We start from the raw sequence: 13132 nt of genomic DNA on the forward strand, positions 1-13132 counted from the left end.
CTACCTATGCTGTCAATGTATTATCTGATTTACACACGGCATCTATTGCACGTCTGTCCGTCCTGGGAGAGGGATCCCTCCTCTGTTGCTCTCCCTGAGGTTTCTCCCATGTTTCCCTTTAAACTGTGGGGTTTTTCTCTGGAAGTGTTTCTTTGTACGATGTGAGGGTCTAAGGACAGAGGGTGTCGTATTGTCATACTGATATTCTGTACAAACTGTGAAGTCCACTGAGACAAATGTAACATTTGTGATATTGGGCTATATAAATAAACATTGATTGATTTAATTTATAGCATAATATATTGACAATCATGTCCTCCACACACTGGCTTTAAAATAAAGCATCTATACATTTGCAGGTGGCACAGAACACTATATTAGTCTATTTATCAGTGTAACATTTACTTGCTTATCAAATGTGGTATAATTCCACTTTGAAATATGTATTTATGATTAGTTGAAGTCATTAAACAATGCTGGTACTTAGTGCTAGTAGAACACCAACTAGAAAAAGTAATGCATGTCTATTGGTATTTAACAGATGACCAATCAATTATATTTCACTTTGATATAACCAAAATCTAAATCCATACATTGGAATAATAAATATAGAACTACAAGCATTTCTCTATTTGCAGCAACAGGTTGCCTTATCCCTTCGTACTTTTTTTTTATTCTGCTGGCAACAATTACACCCCATTAAAATGTATACGATGGACACAATTAGGGAAACCAATTCCATTTGAATTAAAACCTATTTTACTTGCTTTGGATAATGTCATACAAATGCTCTCAAGTACAGGTTAAGGATGTCAGCGGTGTACTGAAGAATGCCGACAGCTGGAAGATACAGAGGAACAAAAACAGTGTACATCTTTTAAATACAAAACAATAACAAATGGATACTTGGCTTTGAACTCTTTGTTTACATTCTTTTAACAAATAATTTAGAAAAGTGTTGCATTGCAAACATTTCCAAGATAAGCGAATGAATCAATCCCCAAAGGTCTGAGCACACTAACGCTAAAATCACATTTAAAAGAAGAGTACAAAATAAACAGGCGTCATTCAAAATAGATTTCCAACGAAGGTTAAACACATCGCCTGGAGAACTGAGCGTTACAGAGATCTGTCCCAAATGTCTTAAGTGTTTTTCAGGTCATATTTAAAAAAAGAAAAAAGAATAAAAAAACACTTCTATTGACAGCAGGGTTTTGTTAATGTTTAGAAAGGTCCCTTCACAAAGTTATTCCAGATTTACAGGGGGCTTGCAGGAGCAGGTTGATGCAGAATTGAGCAGTGGTCGAAGCACATTCAAGTGAAACCTTGATCTCTTGCTGTTCCAAAGTCACCACTCTCCTCTAAATTACAAACACAATCATTTCTCAGCCCGGCCTACACTCGTGTGAGTTCAGCTGTTGTGCAGTGGCTCTCCATGTGTCTGCGCCGTTACTCCATGCTGTCGGGGTCTGCCTGCGCCATGTAGGCGTCCAGCTCAGCGTCCAGGTGACCTTTGGTTTTTGACATGTAGGCGTCCAGCTGGTTGTCCAGTTGTTCCCGGGTCACAGACTGCCGGTCTACTCCTCGACCCCGCCCGCGACCACCTCGACCGGCAAAGCCACCGCGCCCTCGCAGACCACCGCGGCCTGTAAGCAGACAGACATAAACAATGACTGAACTGCACTGAGTCAACAGTTCTACTCAGTGTCTCTTTAGGAGCAGACCGTTACAGAGGCATCTTATTCCCTCGCATAATTAGAGTGGTGCAGGAATGAGTCGTAAAACCCAGGGATGAGTTAGCATTTTAGCACGTTCCGTTTGCTTGTCTTAAATACTTTTTGAGTTGGAAGCCTGATATCTGTAGTTGAAACTAGATGAGAAGATTTTCACATTTAGTTCTACAAGATCAAATAGATCAGTGATAACCACACTGGTGAATGTCTGTAGCTTCAATGAGTCATAAAAACAGCAGTTGCTAGCAAGTGAGTCAATAAGACTATTGAGCATGATCATGGCGAATATTAGCTGCCTTTATCTTAGCAGTGGTGACATGAAGTCATGCCACTATGACCTGTCCTCTACAGCCTAACGTATGCGTTTGCTTTTGTCAGTTGTGTAGTATGTGGAGATTATCCTGCAAAACAAAACGTGTACGAATTATTGCAATGGTGGAAGCTAGTATTCAGATTCTTTAATTGAGTAAAAGTACTAATACCATAGTGTGGAAATACTTAATTTCAAGTTAAAGTACTGCATTGAGAATGGTACTAGTAAAGTAAAAGTATAATTAGGAAAATATACTTCAAGTATTCGGAGTAAAAGTAATCCAAAATGTTTTAAAACAAAAGCAGCAAATCTTCACATTTAAGAAGCGGGAACTGTAAAATATATTTTTGTTTCTTAATTCTGTTAACCCACTCATGGGTTTAGTTTCTTACATATAATGTTGGATTGTTTAATCGATAACAAATAATCATATTTTAAAACCCATTCCTAAGTATTGGGTGTTAGTAAAGTAAAAGTTGAGTAAAAGGTACAAAATTGTCTTCCAAAATAAAGTAGTAAAAAATGAAAATACAAGTACCTCAAATATGTTCTTAAGTAGTTGAGTAAATGTACTTAGTTACTTTACACCACTGTAATAGTTTGTTTTAACTGAGCTTATTTCTGTAACATTCCAAAGGAAAAATCCCTTTGGCTTTTGGTATAAGGATCCCTAGCAATGCTAACTTCAGGGTCTGACCTCGCTCTTTATAGAGAGTTAACCATTAGCACTCTCACCTCTGGCGGCGACTCCTCGTGCAGCTCCTCGTGCAGCTCCTCTGGACAGAGCTCCTCCTCTGCCTACAGGTCCTCCGCGGTTACGGCCTGCTCTGCGCATCGCCAGGCGCCCCGCAGAGCCACGACCTCGCATGGGCCCGCCTGTAGAAGCCACTCTCTTCCCTGTGCCACACAAAGTCACATTACAACAGAGCTACACCCAGGTTCGACAGTGAAGACAATGATGTATTTATTGATGAAAGTGTGATGTTGTGGACACACACCTCTCAGGGACAAGGCACCTCTCATTACTCCTCCTCTTGCTCGTCCTCGAAGGCCTCCCCTGTTCATCCCTCTCATCCCTCCTCTGCCTCCAGGAGCTCCTCCCCGCATCAGAGCCCCCACAGGCCGGCCCAGCCTGGCCTGGATGTTGCTCTTCCCCAGGCGCTGCTTCAGGCTCTGACACAAGTTATTCACGGACGCAAGTATGACTTTGTTAAAAATGTAGGGCGGCAAATATGAGTAAAATCCTACACATGGTTGTTATAAGCACTTAAACACAACGTTCAAACCCATGAATAATTTTTAACAAGAGTTTGAAAAAGGGCCTTTGACATTTTACAGAACATTCGGTAGCAAAAACAATAACAAAGTGAAATGTAAAAGTTCAGCTTAACAAAGTTCTGTTTTTAGAAAAGTAGCTGAGCTCTTTCCCTCCATGGTTCTCTCACATCATACATTGTCTGATTAAGTAGTCAAAAACACACACCTCAACTTTAAAACTCAGGGAGTCATTATACAAAGAAGCACGTACAACTTTAGACAGAAGACCACTCACTTTCAATAGGCGCTTTCACACCAAGTACTTTTCCCGGAACTCTTGAGTTCCGGGAACTACCTAGTAGATCGCGTTCACACCGGAATAAGTCCCTGAGGGAGGATCACGCAAATGAAGCCGCCAACGTCACTTCTTCTTCTGCTTTGGGTTTACTGGCAGGCCCCAAACAACTTCGGGTGGCAGTAAATCGCCACCCGAAGTCCTGGGTAAATCGCCAGAAGCGCCGACACCTCCTCATCACTCCACCGCTCCCACCTTTTATTTTGTGTTGCCATAAGTTAGTCTCTCTCCGCTGGGCTAATGCTAATGCGAGCAAATAAAATGGCGGCTTCACAGAACTTTTCGTAGTTTTACGGGGCGTGGTTTGCAATTCGCCCAGCCAATCAGAAATTGGAACCTTTTCCTCCCCAGGAAAGTACCACCTCTCTAGCAGGGACTGAAAAGGTTCCAGAAAAAAAGTTCTAGTTCCAGATCTAGTTGGTGTGAACGCAAAATCCCAGGAACTATCGGAACTATTCCTGGGAAAAGTACTCCGGTGTGAAAGCGCCTATTGCCATATTGAGAAAAATACTCTCTGCTTGGCTGGAAAACCCTTTTCAATACTATAGTGTCTGTATAGGTTAAATTACTAGCTCTTCCTGCACTGTCTGGTTTCACTTCTACATCAACTAGAGCTGTGAGAAGTGCAGCTATGGGGACAACTGTCTTTCCTTCAGGGCAGCACACTAATGGACCTAATTTCCCCAATCATTGTTTATTTCAAGTGTTAAGTTAAAGCTTATTTAGAAGCAACAATGTCAACAGTGATTCTCTTTTACGCACCTTTAACATGACTGTACTTATGTTGTATACTAGTATTTGGATCTGCTTTTCTTCCCCACAGGGTAGTATGTTTTAACCATTGTACCTATTCTTTTTAAAGGATAATGGGTTTGTCTGTCAATGTAGTGGTGGTGCCACAAAAAAAGGTTGAACCAGGCTCAGCCTTGGCTGCATCAAGAATCTGGCAAGGCACTGCATTGGCCAATCAGGGAGGAGCACTTTCACCTCGACCAAAGACTAAATGGTTCTTCATATGATAACTCTTAACAGTGTTACAGTGAGCATTGTTTTAGTAGCTGTCATTCCAACTGGATTGCCTGCCTACACATTCATCATCTCACTATAGCAACATGTAAGTCAAGCACTGTCTGGTGAATAAATCCCTTTTCAGTCACCAATAAGCATACATAACATTAAAGTAAAACAGGTTCTAAACCATTTTATTTTCATAGATTATGAGAATTACCTGTTAGCAAACAAGTGCCTTCTTTTAAACCCAGGACACCACGGTTCTGCCAAGGGTACTTTTAACTGTCAGAGTTGATTTGTGGTACATTTGAACAGCATTCGACTCGACTCTACATTTAATTAGCTAAGGTTGTCGATAGCACCTAAAACCTTATCTGACAAAGTTCCATTAACTGTTGAGGGAGAATCGTCACAAACCCAATATTGTTTAAACTAGCATGCTATTGTCAATAGCAATTGCATTTATGTTTTAATTCAACCCGATTATAAGAAGTGGAACCCCTTAAAAACTTGGTCAGTGATCAATTGACTTAGAGCAGATGTTCCTCTGGTTAGTGATGAAAGGATCCATTTGTGTTGCGTTCAAGAAAATTCACTGTAAAGGTTAGACTAAACCAACCACTTTTGCCATAGATAGGCAGTGGGTTTATAGCAACAAAAACACAATTTTAGGGGTAATAAAACCACAAACAATGAGCTCAAAGAGTTAGGTTGATATTGGCACTATGATTAATAACTCTCATTACACAATAATTTCATTGTAAACATTTTAAAATTGATTCATGCAGGTTGAAGTTCACCAGATATACACTTTTTCTTACTCATTAGGTTTCAAGTTGAAATCGGGCAATCTAGTTACGTTATCAAATGAAAACCAAACTGCCATCCCTAATCTTAGCATTACCAAGTTACAGTTCTATTAACTTTTATATTATAGGCGTCAGTGCCGGTATACCTTCAATTTACATAGTGGCTCAACATGGTTCCAACCAAAGCTCTGGTCGGACCTTTGCCCTCACCTGCTTGTGATTGAGAGCAGCTTGCACTGAGGGCCGGTTCTCCATCTGCTGGGCCAGCCGGCGGTTGCGGGCACTGGCCAAATGTTGCTGTTGCATGGTGGCTCGGATGCTAACAGCAGCAGGCTGCTTGTTCTTCAGCATGTTAGTGAAGCTTTAGAGGCAGGAGGGGAAAAAGACGGAGGAAGTAAAAGAAGGGGACAGGGGATATAGAGAGGAGGAAGCAGGTTCCACATCAAGTCAAGTCTCACATTATGGTGAAGCCACACAGCCTGTGATGGCTGTTTTATATGCAAGACTTATGTTCCACTTGTTGGCTCTCAATTTCTCTCTCAATCATGAACATCCAGAACGATTTAGCATTTGTTTTCAAACAAGCACAAGATATGCAAACTTAGATGAAGAAAAACTCACAGTGCAAAGACAGACTGGAGAACAGTAGCAGAGAGAAGGTACCAGAAGAAGAGTGCGTTTTGCCACTTACAGGCCTCCAGCTGCCCGGCTGGGGGTGTCATCGTGCTGCAGCAGCAGAGGCCTCGGACATGAGGAGTGCCTGGCCACCCAGCCACTTACAGCATGGACCGTGACGCGTGGTACAAACCACTGAGAGACTCGGGAGGGAAGGGAAGGGAGGGGGATATGGGAGCTCTTGTCACGTCCAAGCTAGGACCGAGTACCAGGTCTTTGATAGACTTAGTGGAGACAGAATGAGAGAAGAAGAAAGGAGCATGTGCTTCACTTCCACTGGTTTGAGAGAGGCAGAAAGGTGGGGCCCCATCTTCCTCGTTTAGCTTAAGCCTTCCTCCCCCCTTTATAGGGGTGCTGTATACTTGACGCATACTGTGCTGTTTAAGGTAACAGGAGGCATGAGTGCCAGGGCATTTGTAGGACAGCGGCCTGGTCCAGCATAGGATAACCTGGGCTTACCCAGTATGACCTTTACCCTCTCCCCTTGTCTAGAGGTGTGCACTGCTCACAAAAGATATTAGGCCTGGGCCAGCACTGTGTGCTCCTTGTTAATATCACATCTGCCCCAAGAAATATTGACAGGACCAACATGGTTGAGTGAGCAGTGCACACACAGGGGACAGTCAGAATAGCCTCCATGTCAGGTCCGGTCCCCGACAGTAGCCTTCCGTAGGGAGCACTAGAACCTTCACAAGCCAAGGATGGCCCTTGCATCTGGTGTGTAACTGCTGACAGGGTGCGTGGCGCCTCACCGCTCATTCAGGGACACCTTGGTGGTGCTTTTCAGGACCACTTTTTGGGAGGAGGGTGCACTCATTCTGACTTCGCTTGCAGGCTCCTGCAAACAGAAAGACAGAAATAAAAAAAGTTCTACTGGCAGTCCAAATGTACACGGCAATAACACATTATCATAAAAGAACATTAAACTTTACATTGCACCACAAGCTGTAGCTTATTAACTGTTATGAAGTGCTCTCTGGAGATAGTCATGATCATGACCCTACAATCCGATAGAGTAAGTGTCTTTGATGCGTCACGAGAAAATACCAGGGGCCTCATTATTAAAACTTTGAGAAGGATTCATGTGACAAGATGGCGTGCGGACGAAACACAGGAGGTGCTTACGCAGAACAATATTCTTATATCAACTCGCAATAAGACGCAGCTTTTGCCGACAAGTAATGCCGATGTTTGTCTATAAATAGTCAAAGAAACACCCCATATTAATTTCCACTGACTGGAGACGATCATAGGAAATGCAGACAAAATGGGTAACAAAAGTTCTTGTTCAATGTAATTGTAATGTTAAATTACAACACTGGCCACGACTAACATTTAATGTGTACCTAATCACAAAATGGTGGCCAGTATGCAACAATCAATTGTAAGGCTTCAGGGTAGGCCAGGTCAAATATTCCAACAGCTGCCTGGCCAGATATCACAGAGACAAACGGGTTTCCTTCTCATGTGCCAGGGAGTGGTGAGAACATAGAGGTTTAATTCCAACCCAACAGCTGCTTCAGGGCATGTGTCAGTGTGTGAGAGGGAATAGGTAGTTTGTATCAGTACATTGCTCTGTGGTTAAAACTTGTCAGGTATTTTACTCAGCTAGCTATGTCAGGGAAGCGCTAGACCTTAATTTAATCGTATAGTTTTAGTTCAAGAATACAGAAAAGCAGGGGTGGAAAGTAACAGTATAATTTTCCGGTACTTGTACTTTACTTGAGTATTAAAATGTGATGGTACTCTATAATTGTACTCACTACAAATTGGAAGCAAATGCTTTACTTTTTTTAATCCACTAAATTAATAGTTTAAGCTTTCACGTTCCTATTATAATAATAAATATACCAGATTTGGAGATTGTCACATTTTTCATGGGCGCAACCCACATACTCAGCTAGGCTGCTCATCTCAACTCAATGCTTGTTCCTCCCAAATGTGGCACCATTTGAAAGGTAACTTAACAGGCTTTCCAACGGTATAAGATGTATTGCCAAAAAGCATTGATACAACAAAGAAAATATCTACCAAACATAAATGTCCTTACTTTTTGTCTTAAGTTTATATCAACTGGCCTCCTCCTTTACTAGCTGAACAAATGAAATGATGGACACATTAGAGGATCAATAATTAAAATGCATATATTATATATATTATTCTGAAAATGGCCATTCTGCACAATGAGAACTTGACTTTTGGCACTTTATGTCAAATGTTGATGCCAATACTGAGTACTTTTACTAAAGTTAGGTTTTGAATGCAGGCCCTTGTAACACGAGTATTTAGTAAAAGCTACTTTTACTAAGTAAACAAATAAACAAAGAGTACTTCTTCCACCTCTGCAGAGAAGCGTTTACATGTCATTTATCTCGAGCCCAAGAAACTACAAACAAAACAAACGGGTGGACTTGTTTTTTGCCACTGTTTTTTGCTAAAGCACTTGATAAAGTCAATTACAATTAATATTCCTACAATACTATTTATATGTTGTTACTTACAGTGATTGTGGCGTCGGTCGAGAAAAGCCTTACAGCTAGCTATGGTTAGCTTTGGTAGCTAGCTAGCAGGTACGGCACGGTGTCCTTGTTTTCTTGTGTTTAAATATAAACTACAAAAAGCTACCTTCTTAACTACGCGCTGTAAGATTTGAACTAACTCTAGTGGGTCTGTTAATCCCAGAATATTGAAATAATGCTGCAGACAGGGTTTAACAGTGCGTCTTCCCAAAATGGTGCTGCTAGCTAAAGACGGTTCACCGTAAGAAAATGGAGAGCGCCTTATGTCTCCAACGTCACGATGACGTAGCTTCCGGTCTGGCCCTGTTTACGGTATATCAAAATGGCTTCCTCGGCTGTAGTGGCTACTCCCTCGGGCAAAGATGCTGTAGCAGAGGGTTTGCTAGACGTTTTGAAACCAGCTATTCAGCAGCTTGACCTGCATGTACACTCAGTCAGGTAAATGCGCATTATTATTTAATATTTAGGTGACGTTATGTATTCTTCCAGGCGGCTCTGCTGTCATACCTCATACGAGCTGCAGCCGCTGTGAGTCCATTGAAGTCTCGTGACTGGGAGATGTCACCCGGTGGTGTTATTCCTTTATGATTCACAATCAAAATGTTAACTTTTAAATCAGATTAGTACACATTTAATGTCCCTTAGTCTGCAGCAGTATGTGTCACTTGGGTACTACCTTTGTCATGTTGAATTAATTGCGTTTCCGCTTCTAAATGATGAGTAAACCTAACCTGCCCAGCTGTTCTGTGACTGAACCCATAACATCCTGAGGATTCGCTTCTTTGTATCCTCTGGATTAATGCGATTCTTTTGTATGAGTGGGGGTTCCCGAATTTCAATATAACAGAAAATTGTACTTCCTCCCAAAAAAATAACATGTATAAAAAAAAAATATGAAACACTAATAATAAATACAATAATTAAATAAAAAATGGTTATCATTAAATCATATTACATCCCCACTCATACTTGCAAAACCAACTGTAACCAGCAGTGAGTGTGATTGTGTATGTCAGCTTGTGAAAAGAGCTATGTGGGTTGGAGGAGGGGTATTTCTGGATTAATGCGATTCTTCTTTCTTTGCAGAGAAAGCCAGGTAGAATTGAGAGAGCATATAGATAATCTGGCCACAGGTACAATTTTGATTATTCATTTATTTATTTTGTGTTTGTTAAATCCCAGACTTGCTTGTCTTGTATATTTAATTGAACTGCCCTAATACACAAGAACAATTTCTACCAGATAGTCATGCTGTCAATAGAATAGAGCAAACAACCAGCGTACCAGTAGGCTACTATTTGCATAGTTCAAATTCTAAGGTTTGTTTGAATATGTTAAATATATCATTACTGTCTATATAAACATTAGCATCAGTGCACACCATCATATCCATCTACTGAGGCATTACATGAGGTATATAAGGCAACCTGTCATTAATCATTCCATATTATGTACAGCCCTAATCAAACTGTGTTATCCTATTTTAGTTGTACATCTATTTCTGTGAATACAGCACATTAAATGCAATGTGTATTTTTAAACACTTACCTTGCCATTAAAGTGATTCTGATTAATTAGATATGTGTTTTTGTTTTTTTAATGTACAATGTACATTAAACCGCATCTTTGCTAACTTTGGTATGTTCTTTTGTGTCATTTAATGTCCACTCTTTGCAGAGTTATGCCGGATAAATGAACATCAGAAGGTGGCTCTGGACCTGGACCCTTATGTAAAGAAGCTGCTGAATGCAAGACGTAGAGTAGTGCTAGTGAACAATATACTGCAGAATGCTCAGGTCAGTGGCAAGTCTTTGTTGTGTGACTTCTTAAAACAGCACGTATTCATGTTTTTGAACAATGACTGTACTTTTTTGATTCTGCAGTGTCCCTCCGCTCTACAGGACTGTTTTGGTTTTCTGGCCTGTAAACGCTGCTCTCACTACACTGATTTCCTTTTGAGAAAAGGCTGTAAAAAGCCACTGTACACAACCTCGGCAGCAGACAGACAGTCAGAGATTAGCTGGCGAACATACTAAAGAGTTTAGTAGCCAAATAGACAGATGTTTAACATAGCTAAAAGAGAAAAATATATTGAACTTGGATTCATCAGTTGCACAGCTCCTAATGTCACTACTACTGCACTGCTATGACTACTGTCATAGAATTCGTCTTAGTTGTACAACCACTACTACCAACAACTTCTCTATGACTACCTGTTTGACCTCTCATTATTAGTTCTACCGGTGACATTACTATACAAATACTCAAGTACTTCTAGTATATCCTACTATCACTATGTGAGAGATAATGTGCAGCAGGACTGTCCAAGTGTCTTCACGTTTTCTTTTCTGTTAGCCAGTCCTTAAACATTGCCAGAGCAAAAGAGTGTGTTCCCTTGTACTGTGTCCCCTTTAGTGTTTACTTCCTGTCTGTCTTCTTCCAATTTCTCTGTCCTCCAGCTCTCTGTGTCTTTAACCTTCTTCCTTCTCTGGTGCTTTTTCTTATCTGTGTCACCTTCTTTATGGAAGACACTTAACCATTATGAATCCAAAATGTTGTGCTTTCCACAAATATACAAATGAATATCCAAACAGTTTTCCACTGTGTTTTCTGACAAAAGAAAACACTTTTTTTTTTTTGGGCCACCGCTGATGTTTAATTGAGCGTACTACACATAGTCCCTTGATCAGACTGCTTTAGCAATAGTCTCTTTTTGCAATCGAGCTGACCGCTGAATGTCCAAATTGACCAATTGGAATCTAGTATTCAACTAAGCCACGTTATAACCTGCCATAACTACAAGTATCACCTCCTTAATTACCGACCAAGATTAAAGTCAGAAAAGCACACAGACTGTTAAACAAAACAAACATAACATTATTATTGTGTCCCTAGGAACGTCTGAGGCGACTCAACCACAATGTTGCCAAGGAGACGGCCCGTAGGAAGACCATGCTGGAGGCTTCGGGAGCGTTCCCCTCCCGCTCCCCCAGCAAACCCTGAGCCCCGCCTCCAGCTCTGCGGACTGTCCTGATCACTACTGAACTAACACAAGGAGGACACGCTGTCCTTTGACATTTAGTTAGCAGTCTGTCTAATGAACTGCTCTGATTTTGGCATTATAAAGATCCTGTCTGCCATCTGCTAAGCGTAAGACTGACAGACAACAGAATCAGCTTTACAGTATCAGCAGATTGATTCTACAGATAAGGTAAATGCTTAAACCCATGTAATGGGCATGTAAAAAATAAAAATAAAAAAACTTTTATCACACTCGGCATGCAAGTTAAATTCCAAAGCCATAATAACATGCTTGAATTGTTCTTAGAATGTCTTCATGCCAACTTTACGCTCTGGTTCTGGGAGACGGTGCTTCACAAACCTGACTAGCTTTCTATGAAATTCACTTTTTTTTTATCTAACTACCTTAGTTGCAGTTTAGAATGGGTTCAGGTAACTGTAACAAGCAGTGGTTTACAACACGCCTGATAGATGTCCCACCTTATGTATCACACTTATGGATGAATTTAGAGAGCTTTAAGACCTTTATGATTGCACTATGAGTAGGTATGATTGGGCAATGGGTTTGTTGTCCTTTAATCGCTGTGCTGTTACTGCTGTTATTGTGATATGCCATGTGTTCTGCAATGTTTCCATTGTTCACATTCCACTTAAGAGTCAATACAAGAATGCAGTTACTTCACAAGTGATGCATGATTACTAGATGTATTACCCTTCACAGCAATCTGGTGACCCAATGCAACATTCATGATGAATTTAGTCCCATTTGTGAAGCATTGAGAAACTACTTCCAAGCTATTTTCCAATCTATAAACCTTGCTGCACTTAATGTTATTAAATAATATTGTTCTGAATATTTCAATCAAGTGTACTTCTTGCCCCTGTGCTGCTTATAATCTACTGCACTATCCTATCAAAGTATAATATTGTATTGGCTTACACTAGAACTAGAGCAGGAACTGTTCTGACGATACATGTATGATAATTTGTTCACATGGCTTCTACATGAGCACAGTCCTCCTGCAGGCTCTGAACTGCATTCATCAACAAGTGGATGTTCTGTTTGTCAGATCATCAGAAATCCTGCTTCTCTTCTTGTATCAGTGATAAAGGAAGAACTAACACCTTAAATAGTTATTAAAGCTATATACGTTTATAACTTGATTAAATTGTGCCTTCATAAGAACCTACATGTTAACGTATTTTAAATGTTTCAAATGTATAAGTTGAATACATTCGAAGTACAAGAGCAAATAAAAGCACATTTAGTCATTTAAAATAATTTGTTTAATAATATATTTGAATCTGAAAATGTGTCAAAACAGAGTACTTCAAATACAAAGAGAATAGAGCAGAACCGCAACTAAAGCAGCTGTAAGTTGTAAGTTGCACCAAAGGTGGCCAAGTATTTGGAACTACAGTAGAGAAACCATTCACGC

The 13132-nt window shown here is 40.5% G+C and overlaps 2 protein-coding genes across 3 annotated transcripts; one reads left to right on the forward strand and one right to left on the reverse strand.

The window, feature by feature from the left end:
• Window positions 1-736: 736 nt before the first annotated feature.
• On the reverse strand, window positions 737-8933 carry chtopa (chromatin target of PRMT1a). Of its 2 annotated transcripts, none has more exons than XM_034126206.1 (6): window positions 8655-8933; window positions 6100-6991; window positions 5689-5839; window positions 3045-3219; window positions 2782-2943; window positions 737-1646 (listed from the first exon to the last, which is right to left on the reverse strand). In XM_034126206.1, the coding sequence occupies exons 2-6, from the start codon at window positions 6198-6200 to the stop codon at window positions 1450-1452; spliced, it is 786 nt and encodes a 261-aa protein (XP_033982097.1). In that variant the 5' UTR covers window positions 6201-6991; window positions 8655-8933; the 3' UTR covers window positions 737-1449. The 2 variants fall into 2 exon arrangements, with proteins under 2 accessions (XP_033982097.1, XP_033982098.1); XM_034126207.1 differs by having other exon boundaries at window positions 6906-6991; window positions 8655-8932.
• Window positions 8934-8965: 32 nt separating this feature from the next.
• On the forward strand, window positions 8966-12555 carry snapin (SNAP associated protein). Its single transcript, XM_034126208.1, has 4 exons — window positions 8966-9110; window positions 9759-9805; window positions 10350-10468; window positions 11568-12555. Exons 1-4 carry the CDS (start codon window positions 8995-8997, stop codon window positions 11673-11675), a joined length of 390 nt encoding a protein of 129 aa, XP_033982099.1. The 5' UTR covers window positions 8966-8994; the 3' UTR covers window positions 11676-12555.
• Window positions 12556-13132: the final 577 nt, after the last annotated feature.

The sequence above is a fragment of the Trematomus bernacchii genome, unplaced genomic scaffold (assembly GCF_902827165.1).
Source record: "Trematomus bernacchii unplaced genomic scaffold, fTreBer1.1, whole genome shotgun sequence".
Classification (NCBI taxonomy): domain Eukaryota; kingdom Metazoa; phylum Chordata; class Actinopteri; order Perciformes; family Nototheniidae; genus Trematomus; species Trematomus bernacchii.

Bases quoted from the DNA above. Each gene is read 5' to 3' on its own strand.
- snapin (XM_034126208.1), top strand. From the start codon at position 8,995: ATGGCTTCCTCGGCTGTAGTGGCTACTCCCTCGGGCAAAGATGCTGTA. The intron at 9,806-10,349 runs GTACAATTTTGA...CACTCTTTGCAG, and splicing joins TATAGATAATCTGGCCACAG to AGTTATGCCGGATAAATGAA. The intron at 10,469-11,567 runs GTCAGTGGCAAG...TTGTGTCCCTAG, and splicing joins ATATACTGCAGAATGCTCAG to GAACGTCTGAGGCGACTCAA.
- chtopa (XM_034126206.1), bottom strand. From the start codon at position 6,200: ATGACACCCCCAGCCGGGCAGCTGGAGGCCTGTAAGTGGCAAAACGCA. The intron at 5,840-6,099 runs GTGAGTTTTTCT...CTGCCTCTAAAG, and splicing joins CTCCAGTCTGTCTTTGCACT to CTTCACTAACATGCTGAAGA. The intron at 1,647-2,781 runs GTGAGAGTGCTA...GTCTGCTTACAG, and splicing joins ACGAGGAGTCGCCGCCAGAG to GCCGCGGTGGTCTGCGAGGG.